Genomic DNA, 27,590 nt, shown 5'->3' on the forward strand with positions numbered 1-27,590 from the left:
AGGGGCTGCGGCCGGGGGCAGGGCCGGCCCGCGCCGCGGAAACGCCGGTCCCGCCCCCGACACAGCCAGGAAGAGCCACAACACTGCTTTATTGGAACGACAGCAGGAGGAGGACAGGGAGCGGCGGCCGCGACGCTCCGGTACGGGGGACAAAGCGCGGCGTAGCCAGAGCTTAAAAACATGGTGATTTTATAGACAGAGCCCCAAGTACAGCTGTACTGCAGAGAACACAAAAGCTGCTGTAGTGACCGTGATCCCTATTCTGCTGCCCGAGAAAGAAGCATTGCCCGCGGGGGCTCGGAGTCAGGACAGTCCTGGAAAGGGGGGTTTATCCGACGGAGGCCATGATCACATCCACAGGGAGTTCCTCTGCGCTGCGGGCCGTGACCTGCATCGTCACCGTGTCAGTGAGAACAAGACGAGACCGCACCAGGAGGTCATGGCCACCCCGGAACACACCTGGAGAGGAGAGGGCGAGGAAGGGGTGAGCACGTTGCAGGCTGCTCTCCTCTGCCAGTCTGAAGATGAACACTACTGCTTGGCACAGGTAGGTTTCCCACAGGTAGTCTGGCAGATCCTAGTACTGGGCCAGGGGAGACCCTAAAGCAGCTCAGTTCCCATTCATTGTAACATACCTGGGACTCCTGCTACTGTAAAACTCATGAAAGCAAAGCGTACAATAAACTCCAGGTGAGAAGAGATCCAGACATGTCTAAGAGCTCTGGTACTCATCTGCTGTGTAAGGCTGCTGTCTTTCCCACACCAAGCTTGCTCCAAAGCAGGTGCCACAAATCCCGAAGACAGCAAATTCCACCCAGCTGAGCCCGGGGCTGATCCCAATATCCCCACCACAGCACCCTCCCTGATCCCAAGACCAGTTGCTCTGCACCGCAGAGACAGAAATCATGGCAGGAACAAGCCTCAAAATCCAACCCAGAGCACAGTGGGCTCCATCAGAAACTCCTGCCCTGATTTTCAACAGGCAGCTCTGTGCAACCTCCCAGAGTTGCTCCTCACGCAGATCCTCACCCCACAGCTCACCTGCGAGGTACAGTGTGTGAGAGTTCTTGTTATCTGGCACTTTATCTGACCGCTCACAGGGCTGCATCCCCAGGAACTTCACAATATTGCTCACTGCCTCTGTTTGAAAAAATAAATAAAATGGGCTCTGTGTCACAGATATCTTAACTGGGGCACATAAAGAGCACCTAAAGGAGACTCAAGCCCTTCCTACAAGTTAGAGTTTATGTTCCTTGTCCAGAATCATGGTTTTGGAGGCCACAAGGATGCAAAGACAACACACAAAAACCCCCACCACCGTGGGAGAGTTCTGTTATCTGATGTAGCAAATGTGCAACAGAAAGAAGAGGGGGAACGAGTCAGGCAAGGGCAGAAGGAGAGTGCAGCTGGCTGCACTTACTGCACAGCCCTGACAGCCTGCTCGCTTCTCTGGGGACATGCAAAGGAAGGACATGTCTTGGAGGAGACACAGGTCTTCAGGAGAAATATGGAAAGGCCTCAAGGAGAGTATTTCAAACCCCAAGGGGCTGTTCAAGGGAACACAGAGATGGCTACAGGACAAGGACACCCTGTTAAGGCATCAAAAGAACTGAGTTTTGAGGCTTCTGAGTAAAAATAGAAGGACACTTTAATACATGATGAAAGAGAAGAGAGCTTACCCCAACCAGCCTGCCCACCAACCTCATGTCTTCTGCTGTTTTCATTTTTTCTTACAGGCCTCAAGAAGAATGGTGGGAGTTCATAACTGAACTATGGTCTGTCTGCTTGGAAGGGTAAAGTGCAAGAGCAAACCAAGATACTCTCTTGCCTCCACAATCCCGCCTGGTCTCCACTGGTCCCAAAACACTCATTTGCTTTTTTGAAACCTGAACTAACTTATCACAGTTACTGTAGCTCCCTATTTAACAGCTGTGGTGTAAAGCTTGTGAAGGGTTTTGCCCCATTAGCCTTTCTGTGACACATCTAAAGTGACCCAGACTGGGCCTCTGGACTCTGTCTGCTGGAGGGAAAATAAGAGCTCTGCTGTGCTCACACACCCTTCCTTACCTTCAAGGGTTTTAATAGCAGATAAAGTAAAGGTCTCTTCCTTTTCAAACTCATCACCCACTTCATCCCAGGCTGCTCCAAAGTTTGGCTTCAGAACTCGCTGGATGTGATCAGCCACTGTTACCTCCAGGTCTTCAAGCTGGTGGTAGAAGAGGTTAAAGTGAAATGTGGTTGTTCTTAACCCTGTTATCCCCAGAGTGAACTTTAGACTGGATTCCCTGAGATCAGGTGGATGCAGGAGATTGCCTCCACTTCCACTTCTGGTTTGTTACTGAGCAACTGCTAGGCCTGAGAAAGGCACCGTGATGCCATTTCCAGGGCTTACAAACCAGGTTCCTGCTTTGAGCACAGCCCTTGGCCTGACAAAGATCAAAGCACTGGACAAATGGCCAAAACAGAGGGAAAAACAAAAGCTTAGAAATAGCTGCTTGAGCATTTGCTTCCCTGGAATGCATGTATTGTCTTTCTGGCTTATCATTTTGTAGGCTGGTAAAGTGAGACACTGTCACATGTGTGTGATCACCTAACACTGGCACCAGGGTAGCTGAGCTGCTGCTGTGACTGCACCTGTGCAAGGCAGAAGCAGGCTTGTCCCTCCAGGGTGTGTAATGAAGGGCAGGCAGTGCCCTGCAGGACACCAGCCTGCATTCATTCCAACAACTGCTGCAGGAAAGAATCTCCTCCTGATTCTAGCTGAAACACATTGAAGAGTTTGTTTAAGTATCACTCAATTGCCTTGGTGACTGGTAGGAAGCTGAGAGAAGGGTTAACCTTGCATGTTCCATTGAGAAAAACCATCCCCACTCCTTCTGGGAAGACAGTGACTCACTGCACAGCAGCGCCTCTAATCAGATTCACAGCAGTGACAGGCAATGCATAGAAAACAGTCTCTGGAGCTAACAGGCCAAGCTGAGGCTGTGAACAACATCCCTTCCTCTCCAAGGAAGAGAGGTGCTTCTGCAGCACTGCTGCTTTCAGCAGTGTCAGTGCTGGGGAGGGAAGAGCTCCACCTCCCCCAGAGTAAGAACAAGGATGGCAACTTTCCTGGGCCAGGCAAGCTTCTAGGCAATTAACCACACCACCACAGGAGCAACTCACAGAACAAAAGATGCCCAACAGCCCTCTGTCTCCACAACCCTGAGTGTGCCATTGCTGGAGCCCATAGGGCACAGTCAGCCAAACCTGGAGGTTGCACCATGGCCTCCCAAAACATACATATCCTGCACAGTCAGGTGTCCAGCTACAGTGCAACAGGATAATACTCCAAATGAGACAAAGCAAGCTCAGCAAACTCCCATCTGCACCAGAGACAGCAAGAGCTCCCTCTACGTGATGCTGCCCACTTTAGTGTCAGTGGTCACATCACTGCTTGCAGGGATCCGAGTTCAGATCACAAAACCCCACAAAATGACAGCAGTTTCCATGATCAGGCACACGCCCAGCTCCTTACCACATACTCATCTTCGTAACCCTCGTCATCCGTCTCACCCGTGTTGGGATCACAGTCTTTGACAGTGAACTTCATCATGCAGCTGAATGTGCAGGCCACTGGAGACAAGAAAGTAAAGGCAAAGCTCACATTACCACCATATCCACACTTCCCTGAGGTAAAATGGGGCTGGGAGGTTTGGGGAAGCCAGGCTCTCCCAGTCACTGTCAGCAGCACAGGCTTAGCCACTGACCTAGAGAGAGCTCTCCAACAGTTTCTGTCTCTCAAGGACAAGCTATTTATTTATAATATTAAGCAAACAGTGATAAAGACAGGCTCATGATGGTTGTCCAAGACCATAATCCTCAGATCAAGTGCTATTACTAATGAACTTCACATTGTGTTGGGAATACTAACTAAACGTGTCCCACCAGCACCTTGTGAAGAGGCAATGCCCGTATCTAGGGATCTGTTCAAGCGCCTCTGAAATGAAAGCCCCTCGCACTGAAATCCTGCAGCTCTTTAATACCACTCAGCTGAGAGAGGAAGCGATGACTCATCCCTCGAAGATGGGTACTGTTGAGTGAAAGCAGCAACACAGCAGGAGAACAGTTCCAGAGCACAAACCAGGGAGACCAAAGCATAGGTAAAGCCTGGTTCATGTTCTGGATAGTGGCAAACAGGGAGGGGGATGTTCAGTTCAAACAGACATCACTGAAATTCTAGCGGTTTGTCTGAAACACCCCTTTGCTACTCAGAGCATCTGGGCACTCTCAGCACTTTACAAGCGCCAACCTCCCCATGTCTAACACAAAGAAAGGCTGAAGGACATGCCAGGATGCATGAAAGACAACTAATCTGCCAGCTCTCACAGCCCGACTTGGCAGTACTACAGCACAAGGGAACCAGCAGAGGAGAAGGAAGGCTTGACAGCCCCCAAAACAGCAAAGACAAGTCATGCTCAGCATCACTCAGGGCTGCACCCACACACAGGCTATAAATATCTGGCTGGGATGCAAGGTAGAATGTGTGGGGATAAGCAATACAGTAAGAAAGAGTGCAGACTGTTTACCTGCTGTTGGATCCTCTTCAGACAGTGCCACCAGTGTGTAGCAGGTACCTGGCTGGTTGTACACCAGGGTTTTGGCAGGTACGTAGCCAATGACCTCATATCCCTCTGTTGGCTCCATCTGCACTGTAACATTCTCCAGGATCTGATCATTCAGGGTGTTCGTGCAGTCAAACTAAACAGGAAAGGGGAAAGCAGCAACAGCTTGAAGCTGCTCACTACGCACCGAAGATCAGACTTAGCTTAGGCACAGTGGGAGTCTGGTGTCAGCCCATGAACCCCCAGCTCTCTATGTTTTCATGGTGCACCTCGCTATCAGCTGGCTCATTACAGAGCAACTTGACTAAAAAGTGCTCATTTAAATGCTTTAAGGGAGAAACTAAAACCCTGCTGGTGAGTTCAGTGCTCCAGCAAACTTTTTTTTTAAGGAAACAAGACTTAAAACAAACACCAATCCAAGGCCTGCCCTCTGCAATCCAAGCAGGACCACAAATTCAGTGAGGGCAGGGATGTGTCAGCTTCTGCCTGTTTCAGTTCACCAGTTAGTATGGAACTTTTTGCTCCAATGTCCTGGACAGTCATTCCTGGGTTAATTCTTTGCTCTATGGAAATGCAAGTACTGTGTTGCCTACATCATCCCACTTGAAGCTACAGGGACACAGTGCCTTCACAGAAGATAAAAGATGATCCTTTGCATGGCTAAAACTAGGGGCAGCTTGAGCAAGTTTCAGCAAGCTTGATGTTTTCAACAAGTCTAAACTTGCTGATTAGACTTCGTTCCAGCTGCAATGCCAAGTCTCTTAAGCTCATACAATTGCATCTGGTGGATGGACAACAGAAGCAAAGGTCAATCCCTGTGAGGGCTGTGTAAGCAGTTCTGAGCTTTGAGGAAGGAGCTGGCTAAAGACAAAACACAAAGCTAGCAAAGGACTCGCTGTGCCTCGACTCCCTGAGGTACAGGCAAGGGGGACTGGCACATCAGTCCTAACATCTCACACACAGCAGCAGGGTGGTACAGCCAAGGCCAGGATGTACAGAAGAAAGCACCTGTGCTACAGGCTAGAACAAAACATAGCGGGTGAAGAGCCCTCCCCCACTGGATCCCTTTCCTGGGTACCCTTTTCAGCTTCTCAGATGCAGTCACTTCACTCTTTCATGCCCAAACCACGTGCTTGGGGACTCTGAGGAAACAACACAGATCCCCTTGCCAACTGCTCCGTGAGAACAGCCCCATCTAGTGCTTGTTGGATTTGACTGTACCTGTAAGCATTGCTCAGACATACCCCCTCCCACCCTTATTAATTTTCTTTGGGGTTCTACTGCCATGGATAAGAAACTAAGGACTACTCATTGCAGTGTCATGCTTTGAACACAGGCTGTGGGTGCTGCATCTCTGGAAGTGTTCAAGGGCAGGTTGGATGGAGTTCTGAGAAACCCGGTCTAGTGAAAGGTGTCCCTGTCCATGGCAGGGGGGTTGGAACTATATTATCTTTAAAGTTACTTCTAACTCAGGCCATTCTAGGATTCTATGATATCCCTGAGATATGTCTTCACAATGAAGCTTTCAGCCAGTCAGGAGCTTATTTTTTAAGAGTCTTCAGCACCATACCCCATAGCTACCCACCTGGAACACCATGTGGTTGACAAAGGTGTGCTTGGTGCAACGAACCACATACTCTGTCTCCAGCTCTGTCAGGGCCACAGGCTCTGGGGAAGACTTGAAGAGTGGGCCCAGCTCCCGAAACTCTGGGATGGCCCCCAGTTGCTCTGAAATAGAGGACACAAATTACTGCCTTCCTCAAGACACAAGGACGTGTTAGCAGTTTCAAACCCCTTGTTTCAGCTGCCAGAAGCTGCTACAGCAAGGAACTATCCATCAAATACCCATCAACATTCCCTAGAGTCTTTTAAAATTAAAAAGAGTCATCCTTTGCTCACATCTACTGCAAGACAGAAAAAAGATGAGTGCAGGCACCCCCACCCTCCAGGAGTGAACAGTTGACCTTAAGTTGGGAGCCCCTGCAAGAAGGTGAGAAGAAGCCAGAGGGGCTAAGGCAGGCTCAGCAGGAGACTGGCTACAGAGTTCTCACACATGGACAGAGGAGTGGCCTTGCATCAGTTTACCTTGGAATATTTCTTGCCGTGTTGCTGCCACCTTCTCTGGCTGTTTCACTACAGCAATGGGGGCATTTTCTGCAAACAAAAACAAAACCCCAAAGATTTGAAGGAGAAGAGTAAGAAATTACTAAATCAGAAGACAGATCAGTGTCTGGAGAGGGATTTGATTAAGGAAAGGAAGGGAGCTCATTTTTCATTCGATATTGACTAGACACCCGTATTTGGCTTCCTAAGCAGCTTTAGAACTGCAGCAGCTCCAGTGAGGATTGCCAACTATTACTATTATTAGTAGTTGCACTAAACTGAAATATTAATGTGGGAGCAACCAGATTTGCAGGCCTTAGTCTTTCCAGAAGAAGCAATCTCACAAAATTCAAATAGGATGGAGCTCAGCAATTCCCAGCAAGCCCAAAGCAGGGAATCACTAGCATTCAGGGGACCCGGTTCCTCACCTGCTCTTTGCTCAATGATAGGAGCTGTTGCCAAAGGAACAGATTTCAAGTCAAAGGGTTTCTCAGAAGGCTCCAGGGTGTACTGATGCAGAGCCCTCTCCAGGCCAGGGATGGACACCGTCAACCCTGGGGACAGAAGGGACAGGTCACCAAAACCACAACAATGCCAGGTCTTTAGTCTCTTGTTCAAGCAGGAAAGAGGCACAGACTTGTTTTAAGGCCTTCCTACAGTACCATTCAGGATGTAGCCAGCATTGAGGGCCTTCTGCTTCTGCTCCAGAACATTTAGGTAGAAGGTGGCTCTGTCTCTCACTTCATTGTCATCATCCATCACACACCTGAGAGGAAAGTGGAAAACTTTGTTCAGAATCCACATGACTAAGACACATCACAGCGCCAGAAAAAACATGCCATTGGGGAGATCCAGCAATCTCCTAGTAATTGTAATAGAAAAGTAGTACTCTGCCACACATGGCTTCTGTCCACTTTGTGGTGCTGAATGCAGTGGTGATCCTATCACAGGACCACGGGTACCCCCTGCACCTTCTCAGACCCACAGCTAGAAGAGACTAGACAAGCTCTCAAACAAACAGGTTTTTTCACCTAGAATGTTGGAAAACTCTGAGGCACAACTGACCTTTTAAGTAACACCAAGATACTGGGTAACATCTCCTCATTCTGAGCTCCAAACTTGGCCAGGGCACTTACAGCACCTGTAGCAGAAGAATTAGAAAGCAAAGAAATAAGCTGAAGTTTGCTCCATTTCTTGGCCTTGATCAAATGCCATGTCAGAGATGCTACATCAGTAAACTGTGTACATTAGTAAAACTGACTAGAAAGAAGCAGGGGTATTACAGTGAAGTGCCTGCAAACCTCTGTCTAGTTTCAGAGCCAGTGCATATCCCTTCCCATTTCTCAGCCACAGGCCACCTCTTCCATCAACACTACTGCAGGATCTTTGCTGTGTAAAATGATCTGCTCAGGCCTAGAGGGAATCACAGCCCTCAAAAGCAGAGGCATTCATACACTATGGCTCCCTGAAGATCTGTCCAAGAGCAGAGAGCTTCCCAGGTCTGTCACTTACCTGCCCGGACTTCTTCATGCTCCAGAACGACCCTGTTGTAGATGAAGCGAATGTATTTGGAGGGGTTGTTGGTTTTGGGCCCTTCCTGCCCCAAGAGGTGGAGGATCCGGGTGGCCAGCACAGTGAACTCGCAGTCCTCGATGAATTCGCAGAGGTGAGACAGGCCTGTCTCTTTGCTCTCTGAGTTCTCCTCAATAATGCTGATGATGCAGTCCACAATGGCTCTCTTGTATTCAAAGCCGCCCTGAGGAGCAAAAGGGAACTGCTCAGCTGGAAATCTCAAAGTATTTTAGAGACTCTGAGCTAGCCAGACAGGAAAAACATTCCTTTGAAAAGGTCATTCACACTCAGTGCTTTTTAATGTGTGTTTGAAAGGAGGAGGGCAGTAATTCTGCCCTCACTTTTGACCCTCTTTACACCCAGAGGGCCAGCTAATATTCAAGCTCTCTTGCCAGCTCCCTTCAGAATGGCTGCACTGAAGAAAAAAACCCAAGTCCTAACCCAAGAGTAAAAGAATTCATCTGTCTGAAGGGCTTTTATCTCCATCAGAATCCTCTGCTGCTAGAATTAGTGCTTAAAAACAGCCATATGGGAGGAGAAAAAGCCCAGCCCTCTCCCCTTTAGCACTAGACATCTGAGGATGAATCACAAGAGAAAAATATGAAGGATCATATCTGTCACAGCAGGACGCAGCAAATAGCTCCATTAGTGTGGGGTGATAGGCAATCAATACCTCCCCAGGTACAGACACAACCTGATATGCCAGTAATGCTTGGTTATCTTCAGACATTATTTACTAACGTCCTCAATACACACCAGGGGATTAAACTGCACGCTACCCTCTGCCAATTACATGCAGAGTGTTGGGCATTTGGCTCTTTCTGGAGCTACTTCAGATTTAAAAAGCTTTAAAACAGAATGGTTTGAAGTACAAAACCACATTCAAAATGATACCATCCACCCACAGAAAATCTGGGAAACGAGAATGGTCCATTTTTCACAGGAGGAAAATGAGATGCTCTGGTTTGTTCCCAGCTGAGAGGCTGTAATTGGCAGAAAGTGATGTCAGCAAGCAGTGGTGCCAGCTGTGCTGCAGGCATGTTTGCTCTTTTAGAAACAGCCTCGGCAAACTCTGTAAAGCTGTCTTTCTGCAATTTATGTCTGACTGAATGCAGAGAATGGTTGTAGGTACTCGTGATCCCTTCACTGCCACAGCACAGACACCAGAACAAAAGTGGTCCCCTGTCATCAATAAAGAGGTTGTTATCGAAACTTCTTGGAATTTGCTGTCAAAGGATAAAAGAAAGCTGGTTCAAATGTGAAACACACACAGACTGCCAACAGATCTGCTGTTGCCTGCATTTGCTTGGAGAGTTAATAAACCCCCAGAAAAAAAATCACAGAATGAAAACCACACTAAAAATACGCCTAGCAGTATGCTTATAACTATTGTGCACAGCTGGGCATTTCTGCAGTTAGACTGCAAACCTTTTCGAGAGAGGCTTTCACTGCACAGCCTTATCAGGAAAAGCTTGACACTCACAGGGAGTACTGTTCATGCACACAAGCAAGGCACACATAGCTGTGGTGCAAACTTACCTCCTCCCGAAGCATAGTGAAGAGGAAGTTCATGAGGACAGCATGTTTGCGAGGGTACTTCTGACACAGAGCATTGATTGCCTGCACCACGACCACCTGCAGGAAAAGGGGGCAAGTAAAAAACAATTCTGTTCCACCAGGCAGGAAAAAATAGACAAATTGTATTAATTTTATTCTGGTCTCCCTAGTCCAGAAATCATGTTTTTGTCATTACTTACTCAACAAATGCAGTTCCAGGAGGTACAAGCCTAGGAACTGGGGGAGACTGATCTTTCTGCACTGGCCAGCCCCTAAAGAAAGCCCACACCCACTGGAAAGAAGGAGATTTGATCTCAGAAGGCATCTCCCCAGAAGAGAGCATGTGACTTTGGAGCTGTAGGACTGAGGCATGGCTTAGGCAGAAAACCTCAGATTCTTTCTCTTCCCTGCAAATATTCTGCTGCTTCTGGAAGCAGCTCCATGCAGGTTTAGAGCACACACACAAACATGGACATAGACTATGAGGTTTCTTCAGGAATCTGGGTGTTCCTTCTCCTCCCACTTACTTACTTTGAACTCATCTGAGATTTCTGACATGAAAGAGGAGATCTGCTTCATGAGCCGGTCAATGCTGCTCTCACTGCCAGTTTTCAGCAGTGTGGTGATGGCCAGAGTGGCTATGCTGCGGTTGGAGTCTGTCACAAGGTTCTCCAGGTCCAGGTTACAGGCAGTCACAGCAGATGGGTGCTTCATGGCCACCTGCAGCAGTGAAGGAAGAATGAAAATCCAACAGATGCAAAAGGCCCAGCTGGCAAAACCCAGCAAAACTCACTCCTTCCCATCGAAGTAAGTGGTATAGACTGTAGATGAGGGACATCTCAGACAAACAGCTAATCTGGAGTTAAGGTAACAAGCTCTTGTTTCCTGCAGAATTGCACCCCTTGCTGGAAGAAAAGCAGTAGTAATAAACAATCTTCTACTATTTTTAACTCTATATAGTAAGAAAAGCAAGCTATGAACTCCCAACAAAAATTCAGCCAGACTAGCTGTGCAAAACAGCTCCATGGGTGGAAGCACAACAGTTACCAGACACTGCCATTCTCTCTTTTCCTTTTGTAGAGTTTATAAGCGGAAGGGAAAAGCTGGAACGAAGACTGCCATGGAGTGGCAAGAAGCATCATCAAGGTTTGATCCCTGTTTTACAAGGAGCTTCCTCACCATGGGAAGCTCAGAAGGGAACGCAGTAGCACTAAGACCAGTGACATTCTAAGAGACCAGTGAAAATTATCAGGGTTTTTTTTTCCTTCTATAGAGTGTTCTTTGAGGTTTTATTCCAAGCAGCAAGCAATGAAATATAAGGTTGTAGCACAAGGAAGAGGTTATTCACACAAAATCATCACATAATCTGACCCCCTGCTGCTGAAGTCTGCACCTCCCTGCATATGAGACACTATTGGAGCTCCCAAGAGACTGGCTCCTACCTTGTTGAGGGTACGGACGGCTGCATATCTTAGTGCTGCTTTCGGGGAGCTGCAGAACAACTGCAGAACTGCAAGGTGGGAAAACCAACAAAGACATGTTTAGGCACTCTATTATTGAGAAGCATTTCATATCTAAAGCAAGAGCCTCAGTGAAGAGATAGCTGCAAGCATAAGGTAACTAGAAACATGCTTAAGAAGCAGCTGTACCTTTAACAGATTCCTCCCTTCTTCTTGTCCCCTTTGCCTTTGTCACATCCCTGCTGACAACTAACTCTTACCCACCTCCCTCTTCTTCCACAGTGCTGCTATACTTTGCTGCCTGTGAAAGCCAAATTCATCACCTTGTCATCTTTCCTATTAAGTCAATTTGAACTGCTGTTCTCCATTTCATGCAAACGCTGCTCCTTTTCCAGAACTGACCCATGAAGTAACCCACACTTGAACACACCAGGAAATACCTTTACAAGAACAAAGCTATTCACACACACCACAGGCTCTCAGCAGCAGCATAAAGCAAAAAAGGATACAGCAGCACAACAAGCCTGAAACTATACATGTTTCTTAGGACAATCAGCAGGTGTCACCACTGGAGGCTCATCATTCCCTCACCATGACCATGAGCACCCCACTTACCCGAGACAGCCGGAGCCAACTCCTTGGCAGTGCAGTTGGGCAGGTTAACGATGGCAGATGCAGCTTCATACACCACCATCTCGTGCTTGTTTCTTAGGCAGCTCTCAATGAAATCAAACAGGGGGCTATCGCGGCTAAGGGACAGAAGACCCCACAAGATTGAATTAAAGCAAAGGTACTAACAGAAATTAAGAATTCAGCAGCAGAAATGGGCAGGTCCCATAGCCCATGGAAAGGTAAAAGCAGCCATAAACTCACTCTGTCCCCAGATTTTGCACTGGTCATTATACTGTACTTCCAGCATGCTTGAAAGTCAGGCTGCCTTCTGAGAAGACACCCTCTGCCTTACAGGCTAAAGGGAATCTCCCTCAACTCTCACACAGTGAGAAATGACTGTACACACCACAACCCTTATCTACCAGGAAGCCACACTGCATACCAGGTGGATAAGCAATTACAGAAGACAGAGAAAATGAAGTAGAACAAAGAACAGCTATGCAGAACAGTCCAGAGAAACAAGATAGTATTTGATGTGCAAGCAAGACTCACAGAAGCCATCTCAAAACAACCACGAAGACATTCTGTATTTTCTCTGCTTTTACCCAACAATAAGAGGGTAGAAGGTGCATGCTGCTCTTCAAAGACAGAAATAATGAGATGACAAGTGAGCCTGCAAGAGGAGATGGAAGCAGGACCAGGAAATTCTTTCAGCAGGGCAAAGGAGCCTGCTCACCTGCCAGCCTCCTCCTCCAGCAGCTTGCTGGCTATTCGGATCATCAAGCAGTAGGCAAATGGGGACTTGAGACCGTGGCGTGTGAACTTGCTGAGCATCTTGTTGACTGCCAGGCGGTCGTTCTTCCGCACATGGTACAGCAAGCCCAGAGCATGATACTGTGCAGGGAAAGAAAACGTCACAAACTCATGGTGGGTTCTTCTCCCTTTTGTCCTGTCACCCAGAGGTGCCTGGTGCTCCAGCAATTTGCTCCATGCCCAGCTGCTGCTGGCTATTCCCCTGGTGGCAGTGGGTGTCCTACCTGCACCATGATATTGTCACTGGAAGCTGCCTCCTGAGCCTCGTTCACCCAGCGCTTTACCACATCATAACTGGTCTTCAGCAAGTGCTGAAAGGAGATGAAGCCACAACAACCCATGAGATAAGGATGGAGGAAGCTTTGGGAATTTCAGCTTATGTTAAGAAGCAATCAGCCTTCCCCATGAGTGTGCTGGCAGCAGCAACTTATAGAAGAACAAGGGATCAGCATGCAGAGACCTGGCCATTACAGCTGCAGCCTCAGGAGGCTGATGATCTCTTGCAAAGTGAGCACCAGTTAACAAAGACAGGAATAGTAACAAAACCCTGAAACTCCCAAGATGTCCAGTCCCACCACAGATGACTGCTTCCCTGCTTGACTGTCCCTCAGGCCCGTGCTTCAGGGAGTACATACCAAGGAAGACACAAGAGCAGAGCTGGACACACTTGGCACTTTGTCAACAATCGCCTGCTTCATATAGCGCTCAATGGCCTGCAACATGGTACTCTGCAGGGAGAGGGAAACAACAGCTGATATGGGAAAGCTGTTAGGAGTGTGAAAGGGGAGATGCAAAGGCATGAAATGCAGAGTAGAATGTGGGATGGGGTAAAGTAGGAAAAAGTGAAGGGCAGAGAGCTACCCCACAGGAAAAGCAGCACTTACATCAGTGATCTGACAGAGTGCTCTCACAGCAGGGCCTCGGTAATTGTCATCCTTCCCAGTCATGTCTTTGGTTAAGCTGGGAAAACAGGAAACTCTCAATACTGCACTCCTGAGCCAGCAGCTCTCAAGCACACACACAGTGCACACAGAGCAGCAGGCAGCCAGCATCACAGCTGAATGCCAAGCAGGCAGCTGCAGGTCTCAGGGAAATCCCACTGGGGTGGGAAGGCCGGAGGAAAAGATCAGTACTCAGGTCCCAAGCCCATCAACAAGTTGCATCAGCTCCTGTTCACCAAGTGAGTCTGGAGCATACACACACCCCTGAGGCATTTGTCTTTCTTACTGAACACTCATTCCTGCCCTTTTCCCAGGGTCCTGCTCAGTGTGAGACCATCTGCGAAGGGCCGGGAGTTCATCATATCACAGCACTTGAGACTGGCTTCTGCCTCAGCCCTTCACAGACCCTGTGCCCTCAGGCTCCTGACTGCCTGGCAGGGCATTTCACTGGGATGATCAGCAATTCAGGAATGACTCACAGAGGGAATTTTGTTCCCTGGTGAGGTCGTATTCTGTGCTGCTACAGGAGCAGTAAATCCTTGTCTACCTGTTGAAAGCCTTGAGGTTTGTGCCAGAATTCTTCAAAAAGTTTCAAGGCATTCAGTCAGGAGTTAATGAAAAAGCCTGTGCAAAAGGGGAAAGAACAGCAGTGCTACCATATCATGTGACCAAGAGACATTCCAAACACCCATGGGCATGGCATATGGGGACACAGCTCATTTTACATACATCACTATGAGTTCAGTGTCTGTATTTTAATGGTCTTTTATAAAGGAAAACTTTTTCCTCACCAAGGGCATTCCCTATCATCACCCTGCTTAGGGACTACAGTTATCTTCAAGACGCTGGACAGACATTACTGGAGGGCATGTCAGTATTACAGCAATAAAAGTGAAGTGACTGACCTGCTAGTAACAATGATCACATCTTCTGCAATAGAAGACATCTCTTTGATAGTCAGGTAACACATCCTGCGAAGAGTTGGCTGGCAAGAAAAAAAGCAAGAACTGCATCAGCTGAGATGATCCCAGATAGGAAAGGATCTCAGTTTTCCCTGCTTACATAATTTTATTGTGAAGATCACAAGAGCCTGATACCTTCAGAGAGCCCCACTCCCCGAGTGTAAAAGATGTACAAAATCCATATTGATTAACAAAACACCTCTTCCTCTTCTAAATCCCTCAGTCTTAGGGTGAGGCCATAGAAATACCAGATTTAGCTGGATCTACAGTTTCATCTTCCTCTTGTCATTCACATGAACAAGGAAAAAACCTTGAAACCATTTGCTGGTTTCCTGGTTGAAAGCCTTGTGTTGCTTCAAAAGCAAGAAAGCCAACAATTTATATTCCTGAGTCTGGGGATTTCTACACTGGTCTCATGATTTTAATGCCTTGCAGTTTGGGGGACAACTAATGACAGTGCTACTGCTGTGGGTAGGCACTAACTCCCAGCCTCCTCCAGGACACACAATTGTTGACTCTCAGCAGGCTCTTTTAATGCTGGGGACAAAGCACAGTAAATTCCACCAGTGTACCACAATCTCAAGAGTTAAACAACAATTCAGAGGGAGGAATCTTGCCTCAAGAGCACAGCACACTTCAGTTAAGCTGCTACAAGATCTGGGAAGGGCTAGGAAGCTGATCACCATTTCTAAACTTTCACCCTACTCTTCCTACTCAGATCAGGTAGCTTCAGACAGGACAGAAAAGTTGATTGTATAAAAATGCATTATCTCAAGGGACAACCTGTCCTACCAGGTAAATAAAGAAAACAAAAGGCAGACTTACATCATTGGACTGAAAAAGCTTGGTCATAGCAAAGAAGGACTCGGTAGCTTCCATGACACCAAGGTGCTCCCCCTGGTTGTTTGGAAAGAAGAAAGGAAATCCCAATTACCACAACCAGCTTTGGGCCTGATGCACATGTCTGTATAGATGTACATTTTCTCTCTCTTACCTGGTTTATGAGGTACAGGATCTTGGTGAGGATATGAGCACATTTTCGTGGGTTTATGGGAGTCTCATTAAACACTCGAGCCTGGAAACAAAGCACAGACAAGGACTGACACCAACACCCCCTTGCAAACACTGTCCTGCCTGGTCTTGGCCAATGATAGAAACAACACTTTTTGAGTGAGGTATGGCAAGATCTTCAATGACTTTGGATCAGATTTTCCCTTAATTTCTGTTAAACACAGGCCCCTTTAAACAGCTGGTTTTGTAGTCTGGGATTACAAATCCAAGAGCAATAAAGGTTAAAGGCCAAATTCTCATCACACTTTCACTCACACAGGTCTGGATTGTGTGCTAGCTAAAGCACCACTCTTCCAACAGATGAACTTGAGCTTGCCAAGGCTACAGGAGCCAACACCATTCCCAACCTCACAAGCAAACAGAGAATGCTGAAACAACAGGGGCTGGGGATTGAGATGTTCACCTGCTCTTGAAAAGAATGGCATTTCTTCAGAGAAAATTCAGAGACTATTTAATAACCACTCGCACCCCTCTCATTAATTTTGTCATCCACAAGACATTTGGGGTGTCCAAGGCCAATTTCCCAATCTTCCTGGTTCAAGGTGATTCCCAGATATTTTTATTCCTTTTATTTATAGTTCACAGTCTTTAATTTGTTACAGAGACCATTTCAACCTTCTCCCTTCATATGTCCAAAAATAAAATAAGAACTGCTGTCCATTTCTTTCAGAGCAAGCAGGACTGTAACAAACCCTCATTTCCTTGCTAAAGTTCTCCAGTGACCTGATCAAGAGAGGGAAAGACTCCATCCAGAGTGGGGTACACAGAGGACATGGTTGGAAGATTTACCTCTTGCAAAACTGCACTCTTCTCCAGGTGCTGGAATGGGTTGGAATTCCCACCTGCAAAACAAAGAGAGTAAAAATCTCTCCAGGGATAGTGCCATGGGAAAGCAACTTTTTAACCATGCCCATACTTTAAAAACAGTCTGAGCATTTTGGGGCGATTTTTTTTTCATGAACACCAAGCAATCAGAGCACCCTCTTTGAAGTTATTAACTGGATGTCCTCAGGGCAGTCAGGGAAGGCAGAACAGACAGTACATTCTTCAATTTGTCATCCCCTCCAGAAGTAACTGACTGTGAGCTGAGGTAGACTGATTATCTGTAAAATAACTGTGCTCCACTGTATCCCCAAAGACCTATTTCCACCCCTGGGCTGGGAGCTTGCTGGCAGTTAGAGCATCAATAGGACAGGCTTAGACAGAAAGAGGTATTGCTTGCCAGACTGGTGAATCAGGAGTGTTTTATCCCTCGCATATAAACCAATCAAGAATCCACCAGTAAAGTATTTTTGGCTCTATCACTAATTAAGAGTACAAGACAGCAGACTAGATAGGCTGGACACAATTGTGTTGTTGACTGTTGACACAATTGGCTCTCATTGTTCCACTTAACAAAGTAAATTACACTAAATAATTAAACCCCTGGCAATTAAGGATGAAATAATCAGAGGGAAAAGCACTATCATTCTGCATGGTCTCTATTAGATTGCCTCCCAAGCATTTGTGAGCTGCAGCTTTTCAAAAGCTCCTAGTTATTGATAAGCAGGTTTTAATTAGTACCTATGTTCAGCCTGGCCCTGGGACAAAATGCAGCCTTTTCCAGGGTTGTTTCAGTGTTTGTTCCAAAGCCTGATCCACTAGAGAGAACATCTCCTGGGCCCAAATCTGACCTGACCCAAGCTTGAAGCACCCTAGGCTGATGCCAGGAGCCCTTTCTAGAGTAAGCCTTACATACACAAGCAAACACATCTGCACTCTGGCTCCTTCCTGGTTCATAAACTGCCCTCCTCTGGCTCAGGAGAAGTTTACAAAGGCAGCAGGTGGCTGAACAAAGCACAGACACTTATGTGAGATTGAAGAGGTAAAGAAAACAAGGAGAAAGAGCAAAAATATTTTTAGTATGAGTATGAACCAGTTCTAGTATAAGCATGTGAATGTGCCCCAAAAAACCATCCCAATATTCCCGTGGTCCAGCATGTCTACAATCCTTAAATCAGCCATGAACAACACAGCATCACCTCTTTATGTTTCACAGCACACAGGATCTTGCAATACATTGTACATGGGGTCTCAGTCCTCACAGCACCCTGCGTCAAAGTTTCCTTCCACAGAGAGGGAAGATGTAGGGAGAGCAGAGGTTGTGTGTTCATAAAGCTCCTAATACTGGATACCTAACAATTTATTCTGATTTGTAGAGAAACATCATTTTGTGCTCAAAATAATATGTCAAAGGGAGCGGGGAGCAGCTCATCCAGGGCTAGCTAAACCATCTGTGGAAAGCAAAGACACAGAAGCCAATTAACTGGATACTTGCATCTCCTAGCCATAGGTAACATCAATATCTCGATGGGTGTGGCAGGTGCAAATGAAGAACAGCCCCCAAAATTAAAGCCAAGAGCAATTCCCTTCCAACAGCTGCCTCACTAAATTCTCTGCTTATCAAGACGTCACTGGAGGCTTTGGACAAGGGAAACAAGGGCAAAGCATTTAATGCACATTAAGATAAAAAGCAAGCACAGTCACACAGAACAATCACCAAGATTTAAGCTGAATCAATTTGCTTCAGGACACACTGATTTGTTATGCAGAGCAAGATGTATAGAAAGTTTCATAGGAAGATGAAAAAGATACCACAAGGCTCAACCGTGAAACACTGTCTTATGAAGCATCACTTCCATCTGAATTACACACCACATAAAATATCAACCTCTTCCTTACTAACCAGCCTAAAGTTTTGAAAAGTTGGGCAATCACTTTGTGTTTACTTGGTGCTCTCAGATTTTCTGATCCACTGAAAGTAGCAGTGATCGTGTTGGAAGAGCAGACCACATGTGTCAGAAAAAGGGCCAGAAACGATGAATTGGATTCCACCTGGCTTTAGCACCTGGTTTGAGAGCTGGGCAACAGTGAACAGGGCTAATATGGTCAATATTTAGTCTCAGGCTCTGCACCTGGTGATGTGGCAGGCAACCTCGGTGTGGTGTGCCGATGCCAGCAGTTTAGCCTCTGGGTGCAGCTGTGAGAAGGCGGCAGCACACTGCTCTAATGCTCCCACAGCGCTTCCACAGTGCTCCCACAGTGCTTCCCACTGCGCTCTGTGCTCACTAGCCAGCCCCCGCTGCCAAGCTGGCACCGAGCCTCCCCTCACAGCTCCCTCGGGGGTCCCCCCCCTCACATCTGCCCTCATACCCACAGGAGAGGTTCCCCCTTCACAGCTGCCCTCATTTCCAAAGGGGAGTCCCCCCTCACCGCTCCCCCCGTAGCCACGAAGGAGTCCCCCCTCACCAATCCGCTCCGAACCCACAGAGGGGTCTCTTCCCTCACAGCGCCCCCGGCCTCCCCTCACCCGACTCCTCGTCCTTCTTGTCGAACTTCTTCAGCATGGTGCTGCCGAGCGGCCTGTCGCTGCGGCCCTCCCGTCCGGTGGCAGTGGCAGTCCCAGTCTAGATCCCGGTCCCAATCCTGGTCCTGGTCCCGATCCCGATCCCGGCACCGCCCCCGCCCCTTCCTGCCCCCGCCCTTTCCTGCCAGCCTGTCACTGTCACCGCGGCCGCCGCACTGCGCAGGCGCGGGGCCGCCCCCCGGACGTAGCGCAGGGCGTGGCGCGGGGCCGTGACTGACAGGCAGGGGGCGGGGCCAATCGGCAATGGCGCGGCCTGATTGGCGGAGGGGCGGGGCTGGGGTCAGACCGGAGGGGTCTGGGACGGGGCCTGCTCTGGGGACACTGGGGCTGGAGGGGACACTGGGACACTACTGGAGACACTGGGGTGGGGAGGGCACTGGGACACTACTGGAGACACTGGGGTGGGGAGGGCACTGGGCCTGGGGCAGGAGGCACTGGTACCAGGGGAAACACTGGTGATGGGGGGTGGCACTGGGATCCCTGAGCTGGGCAGGGGAAGGGCGCTGGGGAGGTGAAGGGACGCTAGGGGTAGAGGACGCTGAAGTATGGGGGCACACTGGGCCTCGGGGACGACAGATGGGACACTGGGGTAGGACATGGAAAGGAGGAGATCCTCAGCGTCCCAGGGACAAGTGGGGGTGGCAGGGGAGAACCCCCTTCTTGTGGTGGACAGTTGTCACCCAGGCTGCCTGCTCTGGAGTGTCCCACTTGGATGCACCATCTCTGGCAGGTCCTCTTGTGACCCCTGTTCCCACTGCTCCTGGTACCCTGTCTGTACCCTGGACCACAAACTCCAGGCTCAGCCCCACAGCACACACCCAGTGGGTGCAGGGGGGTGTCTGAAGGGGCCAGCGCTGCCTGGGTGTCACCTGAGCCTCAGGTCAGGCAGAGATGGCAAAGGACCTGTTACCCACCTTACCACCTCACCCCAACCCACCATCTGCTGGCACATCCCTTCCTGAAATCTGTCCCTCCCATGGAACGTGGGGTCACCCCAGTTGCTTCTGCCCCTTTCCCAAAGCCAGTGCCCACTCCAAGCCGAAAGGGCTCACTCACCCTGCATCAAGTACTCTTCAAAGAGCATGGCTGTGTCCCCCACCAGCTCCAGTGGCCCCTTTGCAGGCGTCCCCCGGCCTCTGCCTCGCTCGCACCACCCTGTACTTTGCACGGGGCGGCCACACTCTGCTCTGCACTGCTCTTATCTCCCAGCTGTGCTGAAAGCAGCAGCTCCGGTGGCACAACACCGTGTCCCTGTTGGCCCAGAGCTGCTGTGGGCTCCCTGGGCCAGGGGCTGGCTCCGCTGTCGGTGCAAGTTCTGACATCCCTCGTTTGGAATTTAATGACCTCCTATGCTGACCCCCGCCCAGAACATGCCCTCACAGCATCTCTGGGGAAAGGGAACATAAAATGGGAGTATAAAGGGGTGCAGAACCTATATAAAGCACAACAAGTTGTGTTTGATGCTGCATTTTATTGTGCACGCTCACGCAAAACTCCGGCTTTGAGGCTTGGCCAAGCTTTGTGGAGGATTTTGGGTACTCCGGTCACCCAGAGAGAAGCAGCACACAGGAAAAGCTGCCTGGCTGGATGCAGCCCCTTTGGAGACATCTCAGTGGTGGATGAGCAGGGAGCAAAGCCAAGCATAAAAATCCCTGTAGTGCCTGGGGCTGGGAACAGCTGTGCTCCAGCAGCACTGGCCAAGGTAAACCCAGCTCTGTCTTCTCCAGTGGTGCTGAGGTGATGGTTATTAAACCAAATCCTCCCGTGGCTGCTGCTTGTGCCATGAGCTCCAAGACCGGGGGAATGAGCTGCCATGTCCACAGCCCCCTGTGGACACACCGATGCCGCTCCACGCTTCCCTCTGCCTGTGCCCCGGGCAGCCCCCTGCCCTCTCTAGCCCAGCTGTGTCCCAGCCAGGACAGTTTATCTCCTGCGCCCAAGGCGGGCCATCAGCTCGGCATTGGCAGCTGCCTTGGCCTGCAGCTCCTTCTCTCTGGCCAGGTCGAGCAGGATTTTCCGTAAGTGAGTGTGGACATCGAGGGACAGGGACACCTTCCTCCCCTTTTTCCTGGGAGCAGCTCTCTTGGTGGCTGGGCTCATTGGCCAGGGCAGTGCTTGTCTTTCTGATCCCTCTAGCAGTGGCAGGCTGGCTTTGTCTGGATGAGACCCTTCCCCAGAGCCATCGTTGCCCCTCCTCATTTTAGGGAGACCTGGCAGCATCTTGTTATCGCTGGTGGTTTCCTGCCTCATCAGCTTCCCTCCATCCACGGCTTGGGGTCCCGGCGGGAGCTGCTCATGGCTCGTTCCCTTCCAGGCTCTCGTTGGTGCCCCGAGGACCACCAGGAAGATGAGCAGCATCCTGCCTTGCAGCGTGGCTGGGAGTGCCTGTAGGGAGCACGTGGCTTGGCGCTGAGCATCACCCCCCTCACCCTGCCATGGCCCCACAGCCCCCCAGGCAGGACATGTCCCCACCAGCGTGTCACCCACAGAACCCCTCCACTCCCTGCACCAGCTGGTGGGGCTTCACCTTCTTTTCAGGAACCCTTCATTATTCCACCTTGATTTTAATCCTCTTGAACAGGATGGGGAGTTTTGTGGAGGCTGAAGGGGACGTGGGAAGCAAATCACCTGGGTGTCCTTGTCCTTTCATACAGCCCCATGCCAGATGCTGGCTGTGCCCTCAATTTCACCCCCTTCCTCTGTCACCCAGAGGAGGAGCCAATCCTGATCCAGAGGGTGTCTGCTTGGGCACTGTGGCTGCTCCCCAACCCATTCCTGCCCTTTGGCCAGGGAAATGTAACGTGCCTGGGGTTTCAGGGCTGGGCGGGATGTGGGGCTTTGTTCCTCCCACACCTTCCCTGGCAGATGTCATTCATCGCAGTGTTGCTGGGCTCTCTGGGGCAAAAGTCACCCACCAAGGAGGGACACGAGCCATTTGGCCTAAAATATGCAGCATATTGATCGCAATGGGGTGACAAGGGCAGGAGTCTGGCCACACGTGCTGAGTTGTGTCAAGCCTCAGCCACTTTCTCCACCCCATCCCTCACCCTGATGCAGGGAGGGCCCCAGGGATTGCAGGGTGCTGTGCCACAGGGTGGGGGTCAGGGTGCTGGGATATGGGTCAGGGTCAGAGCTGGTGCAGGGGCACTGCTGCACAAATCCTGCTGTATGGCTGCCTCTCCCCAAAATCAGTCACCCAGCAGGGTTTGTCCAGCTGGAAGCAGAGCAGTGAAACCAACCTCCTGCAACATATCTCTGGGGTGGAACCCTCTGGAAAGTACCAGAGTAGGCAGCCAGAGGCGGTTAACCTGCTGGGAAGTGGGGAATGAAAAGCATCCAACCCCCCGCAACCCATTTCCCAGCTAAAAGCCCCTAAAAAGCACTGCCGAGGGCACAGCCTCACCATTTGCAGCAGGTCCTCGTCTCCTCGATGTTCAGGCAGTGCTCCTGGGGTGCAGGGACCACAAGCTGGGGATTTGCTCTGCTCTCTGACAAGCCCTGGCTCTTATCCTGTCCCAGCTCCACCTCTGACCCGCAGAGGGGGTGACGGTGACGGAGGGGTGGAAATGCTTTTAATATATTTTGCCAAATAGGAGATGAAGTCATCCTGGGATGTGGGTTGGCGTGTGCCCCCTTGCAGCTCTACCAGCTGCATTTGGAGGGGATTGCGGGAACCTGGGACAGCTCAGATGCAATTGTTTCATGTCTGACTTGCAAGATGTTTTTTCTCTGTCTAATTAGGCCTCCCTGCTCCTGGGTAATTACTCAAGGAAGGGAGAGAACAAGCATATTGCTGCTGGCCAGTAACCATGGGCAGCTCTCTGGGCATTGTGCCTCACACGGCCCCCAAACATCTCCTGGTACCAGTTTGGCAGAGTGTCCTGACAGACTCCCTGGTCACATGGAGGACATATCTAGAGACATGTCACCTCCCTGCTGTGCCAAACCCAAGCATTGCTTTGGCTGCTGGTTTGCAGGACACCAGTGGCTTGCAGCTCACCTTAAGGCAGTCCAACTGGAACACCACTGGTTTGCAGGCACCTGCACCAGTCCAGCCTGGCCCAGCCCCTCTGCCAGCTGCCCAAGGTGGGTAGCAGCCTGTAGGCCATGCTGTGGGGTGAGCCCCATATACAAGGGTTTTGACCAAAAGTTCCCCCCTTAGGGACTGTGGGAGCATCCCAAGGCTCTCAGGCTGGGTGAGCACCTGCATGAGATGAGTTGTGGGCACTCAGCCCCGTGGGCTGGCCAAGGCCAGGAGTCAGGGTGCCCAGGGTTCAGACCGCTGGGGGTCTGCCCACCCCTGTGGCCACAGGGTGACCTATCCTATGCCACCCTCCCCGGGATGGCAGGGAACGGAAATAATGCCAGCTCTGTTCCTTCTCCCAGGGACAGCCAGGAACTCACACCCAGTAGCCAAAATTAGCTGGCAGCACTGATTCACACATTACATCATGCAGCACCACAGACCCACGTGCTGACACGTCAGGGCCTGGACAGGGGCTCATGGCCTGGCTTGTGTCAGCTGGGCACGTGCTAGGCATGGGGATGGGGCACTGGATTCCCTGGAAGGGGTGAGGAACAGTGGGCAGCTGGAAAGGGCAGCCCAGCTGGGGTGAGCAGGAGGCATGCCTGACTCAAGAGCTGTCCCCAAACTCCACAGGCAACTCCAGCAACGTGCCAAGAAGTGTGACATGTCCCTGTGAGCGCAGCTTTAATACACATCCCCCCCGCAGTGGTACACATATACATTCGCTGTATACAGATATACACAGAGAGCAGCGTACGTGTGGGGGCCACAAAGCCCACCCGGCAGCCCCTGCGGCTCTGGGGCAGTGAGGGGCATCTCCCTACTCAGCCCTGGGGCTGGGGGGGAACCAGGGGCTGTGACCCCGGCAGCCAACATCACTTTCACAAAGCCTTTGAGAGTAAGCGTGGGCGAGCAGGAACCTCTTCTAACATAGCACCATCCTCAGGGTTTCCCTGACAGGCCTGGGGGTGCAGGTGAGACTCCCCCGGATTAAAGACAGATGGGCTGCTGGCAGGCATGTGAGCTGGAGGATAGCACATGGAAAGAACCTCCAGTCTCCCCACAGGTCACTGCCAAACCATCGCAGCCACAAAAGGGGAACTGGGCCCCAGTTGAGGTTAAGGTGAAATTTATTCAGATGGAGTTGATTGCAGGATGGGGGTGAGTGGTGCTGTGCAGGGAGGCACTGCCCGGCACAAGGATGTGGGCAGCTCTCCTGGCAGAGAGAGGGGAGCAGAGAGGGAGTTTGGGGGTTTGTGGGGGGCAGGAAAGAGTACAAGGGTATTATGTGAGGGGAGGGAGCCCAGCTATGCCAAGTCCCATCTCTGCTTCCAGAGAGAGGGAACAGGGCTAAGAACTGTGCTGTTGGCAACAAATAATTTAAAAATCAAACTGAGAACAGCCCAGGAAACCTCCATATGGGAAAGGGGGTTCAAAGCCTTGGTGGGAGGCAGTTTCCCATTTGATATAAATTTCACCTTAATGACAATAAACTGATATGAAATGAAAAACCCATGAGCAGCATAAAGACAGGTTAGAAATAGCACCAGGTTCCTGCTGGGGCTGGTGGGTGCGTGGCCCCCGCCACCACGGGCAGCCCAGCCCCGGCCGGGGCGGCAGCTGAGCCCCACTTCCAGGCAGCCCTGCCTGCCGAGACACTGCCTGCACCTACACCTTTGGCTGCCCTCCCACCTTGCTGCCGGCACTGCCACGGGAATCTGTGGAGAGAAGCAAGGCGCCGTCAGAGCTGAGGTGGGGAACCAGCACTGTCCCCCCAGCTCTGCATTGCTGAGCCCACGGCACGGGGTGGGGATGCTGCTGGACTTGCCGGTGCCAAGCCGTGCCCAGCTCTGCCTACCTGCCCCTGGGCGCTGCCCGCAGTGCAGCTCACACTCCTCCTTGCTGCCGAAGCGGTTGAGGTTGCCCCGGCAGCCGCTGTACACGAAGGGCCGGCACTCGGTGACTCTTTGGTTGTAGTACCACCGCAGGGTGTAGCGCTGGCAGTCCCCCTCGTCCAGCGGCAGCCTGCAGGGCTCAGCTGCGGGAAAACGCTGCTGGTGAGGGCAGGCAGGGGCTGGCAGCACACTGGCGGCTGCCAGACCCACTTGGCAGAGGAGGGGAAACCCCAGAAGGGGAAGGCGGGGGATGGCTCCCAGCTGAGCATGGGAAGGGTTTGGCAGCTCCATGGTTTCCTCCAGTGGCTTCACCCTCAGTGCCAGGTGAGTGCAGGGAAGCTCACCATCCAGTGTGGGCTGCTCCAAGCTGTCCACCTCCCGGACCTCATCATAGTCCTCCTCCTCTCCATCCACGCTGTCGTACTCAAGGTCGTCATTGTCAAGCATGATCTGCCTGTCCTGCCCTGGGAGACAGCACCATGCATGAGCAGCGCACACCACACACACGGAGCACAGAAAAAGGGGGACAAGGACTAAAAGCACAGGGATGACACACCCTCCTCCTCCTCAGTGTGTGACAGCTTGAGCACAGGGACTGTGTGAGCGCTGCCAGCAGGGAACGGCTGGGTGGAGAAGGACCCTGTGAAGGGGACACAGGCATCAGGGAAGAGGCAAGGGAGTCTGGGGTGCTTTCCCCTTATTTCCCAAAGGAAAACCACCCCTTTCAGGTGTGGAGCAGTCCAGCACTGCCCCAACCCTGTTGGAGCCTGACAGGGTACACGGACAGGGATGATGGACCTGGAAATACCCGCTCCTCTCTCTGTACCACAAACCAGGGTTGCCATGGGGGCTTCTAGAGGAGGGACAGGCAGAGGAGGCCCAGAGAGACGGCACCCACTTGGAGCCCATCAGGATAGGGACAGGGGAGGGCACAGGGAAGCACACATGCCCATGGGGCCAGATCTTACAGGCCCTCCAGACTCTCCATCACCTGTTTGGTCATGCTCTCTCTCCTGGCGGACAATTCTTCCTCCTCCCTGGGCAGAGTGGAAGCTGCTCCTGGGCTGAGCCCCCCAGCCTCCTTGGAGAGAAAGCACCCACCTCATCCCAGCCCACCCCTTGCCTCCAATCCCACTCCTCCAGCCTACCCTCCCCTCCAGCACTGCTGACCCCTGCAAGACCCCTGCCCCAGTTCTGATACCCAAGCATAGATGGGGTGCAGTTCCTGTGACCCCTTCAGTTGGGCAGACCCTGGCAGCACCCAGACCCCACTGGCACCATCCCAAGCCAGCTGCCCCTGGGGATCCCTGTTGCACCATCACTTTTGCCACACACCATCCCTTCTCCCTGTGCAGGGTCCTACGCTGATGCTGACCCTGACTGAAGGGTCATGGAGAGTGCCAGCCACCTCCAGCTCCCCAAAACCAGTGGCACACCTGGGTGCCGGGGCCCCTTCAGTGCCACACGCGTGGGGCAGGGGGGTAGGAAGGAAGAGCCGCAACCTGAGTGCTCACGTGAATCCTGGTGCCGTGGGAAGTGGCCACCGCAGGCTGTGGGAGAGACAGGGTGGGGGTCAGGGGCAGCAGGTGCAGACCCCCAGCCCCAGGGCAGCAGCGGGAGATGCTCACCACAGTGCTGGCTCATCTCCTGCCTGACGAAGGCACGGATCTCCTCCTCCTGCCAGGCACACGAAGGGGCAAAGGTCGCACAGAGTAACGGGGGATGGTGCAATTAAAGAGGAGAAAAAACCCTTTCCCAAGGTCCAGAAGAGCCCAGAGGTGAGGGCAGCCCCTCCATCAGTGGCAGTGGGATGGATCCAGCATCCCTTCCCACCCCACTGACCTGAGTGCCACAAGCCTATGGGTCCTGGCTCCTTACCGTCATGCCTGGCTCCCCCTTCTCCCCACGGAGCCCGTGGCTGCCGGGACTGCCCTGGAGACAGCAGAAAGGAGGTGGGAAGCTGGCCCTGGCTGGAGCTCGTGCAGGCAGGGGCAGGCACCCCTGCACTCACCTGCTCTCCTCTCTCGCCGGGGATGCCGGGCACACCACGTGCACCCGGCACTGACTGTCCAGGGGGGCCTCTCTCCCCCTGCAAAGGACATGTGCTCAGGATCTGGCTGGTGGGTGCTGGAGCCTCTCTGCTCTCCCCAGAACCAGGGATGTGCTGCTTTTCCCACCCCTGCACCCCAGGGGTGCCATTGCAGGTGGGAATGGGGACAGGTCCAGCTCAACTCAAGGACAGGCAGGGTCCCAGACCCCTCAGACTCCCATCCCCTGGGCAGAGGGACACAAGGGAGGAACCCAAAGCCAGAAAGCTGGCAGGGCAGGACAGAGCTGGGACATGACTCCAGATGCTACCCACCCCTCACCCACTAAGGGGACTGGGTCCTCCCATCCTCACAGCCCCAGAGGGGGACCAGTCACCTGTGGTGAGGACTCACCTTCTGGCCCTGCATGCCCTCGGGACCTCGTGGGCCAACGCTGCCTGGGGGCCCGGGGGGGCCAGGAGCACCGTCACTGCCCCGGGGACCAGGGCCACCAATAACACCCGGGGCTCCCTGGAGGAG

At 51.5% G+C, this 27,590-nt stretch overlaps 3 protein-coding genes and 1 long non-coding RNA gene across 15 annotated transcripts in view; 1 reads left to right on the plus strand and 3 right to left on the minus strand.

The window, feature by feature from the left end:
- Positions 1-73: 73 nt before the first annotated feature.
- COPG1 (COPI coat complex subunit gamma 1) lies at positions 74-19,230 on the minus strand. Its single transcript, XM_032120793.1, has 24 exons — positions 19,045-19,230; positions 16,485-16,537; positions 15,619-15,699; positions 15,450-15,521; positions 14,568-14,647; positions 13,606-13,681; positions 13,357-13,449; positions 12,946-13,032; positions 12,645-12,802; positions 11,912-12,045; positions 11,279-11,346; positions 10,368-10,556; positions 9,819-9,914; positions 8,220-8,463; positions 7,773-7,848; positions 7,370-7,473; positions 7,136-7,261; positions 6,690-6,758; positions 6,190-6,332; positions 4,569-4,740; positions 3,518-3,615; positions 2,068-2,206; positions 1,042-1,140; positions 74-459 (listed from the first exon to the last, which is right to left on the minus strand). The coding sequence occupies exons 1-24, from the start codon at positions 19,079-19,081 to the stop codon at positions 329-331; spliced, it is 2,625 nt and encodes an 874-aa protein (XP_031976684.1). The 5' UTR covers positions 19,082-19,230; the 3' UTR covers positions 74-328.
- Positions 459-1,950, plus strand: LOC116449346. Its single transcript, XR_004242351.1, has 2 exons — positions 459-547; positions 1,737-1,950. It is a non-coding gene; the product is annotated as an uncharacterized LOC116449346 (long non-coding RNA).
- A 1,332-nt stretch (positions 19,231-20,562) lies between the features above and the next one.
- On the minus strand, positions 20,563-23,699 carry LOC116449342 (urocortin-3-like). The gene is made up of 2 exons (XM_032120792.1): positions 22,505-23,699; positions 20,563-21,486 (listed from the first exon to the last, which is right to left on the minus strand). Exons 1-2 carry the CDS (start codon positions 22,505-22,507, stop codon positions 21,025-21,027), a joined length of 465 nt encoding a protein of 154 aa, XP_031976683.1. The 5' UTR covers positions 22,508-23,699; the 3' UTR covers positions 20,563-21,024.
- Positions 23,700-23,795: 96 nt separating this feature from the next.
- COL7A1 (collagen type VII alpha 1 chain) overlaps positions 23,796-27,590 on the minus strand; it is a 30,904-nt gene continuing 27,109 nt past the window's right edge. For 4 of the 12 annotated variants that reach the window (XM_032120780.1, XM_032120783.1, XM_032120784.1 and 1 more), the window contains exons 111-120: positions 27,465-27,581; positions 27,035-27,112; positions 26,902-26,955; positions 26,652-26,700; positions 26,460-26,573; positions 26,015-26,104; positions 25,580-25,663; positions 25,368-25,487; positions 24,987-25,166; positions 23,796-24,846 (exon numbers count right to left, since the gene is read on the minus strand). In XM_032120780.1, coding sequence (XP_031976671.1) covers positions 24,797-24,846; positions 24,987-25,166; positions 25,368-25,487; positions 25,580-25,663; positions 26,015-26,104; positions 26,460-26,573; positions 26,652-26,700; positions 26,902-26,955; positions 27,035-27,112; positions 27,465-27,581 — 936 coding nt within the window. In that variant the 3' untranslated portion in view covers positions 23,796-24,796. Of the gene's footprint in view, positions 24,847-24,986; positions 25,167-25,367; positions 25,488-25,579; positions 25,664-26,014; positions 26,105-26,459; positions 26,574-26,651; positions 26,701-26,901; positions 26,956-27,034; positions 27,113-27,464; positions 27,582-27,590 lie in introns of those variants that run through there. The other 8 variants (XM_032120788.1, XM_032120787.1, XM_032120786.1 and 5 more) reach the window with 8 other exon arrangements.

Source organism: Corvus moneduloides, chromosome 11 (assembly GCF_009650955.1).
Source record: "Corvus moneduloides isolate bCorMon1 chromosome 11, bCorMon1.pri, whole genome shotgun sequence".
Taxonomy (NCBI): domain Eukaryota; kingdom Metazoa; phylum Chordata; class Aves; order Passeriformes; family Corvidae; genus Corvus; species Corvus moneduloides.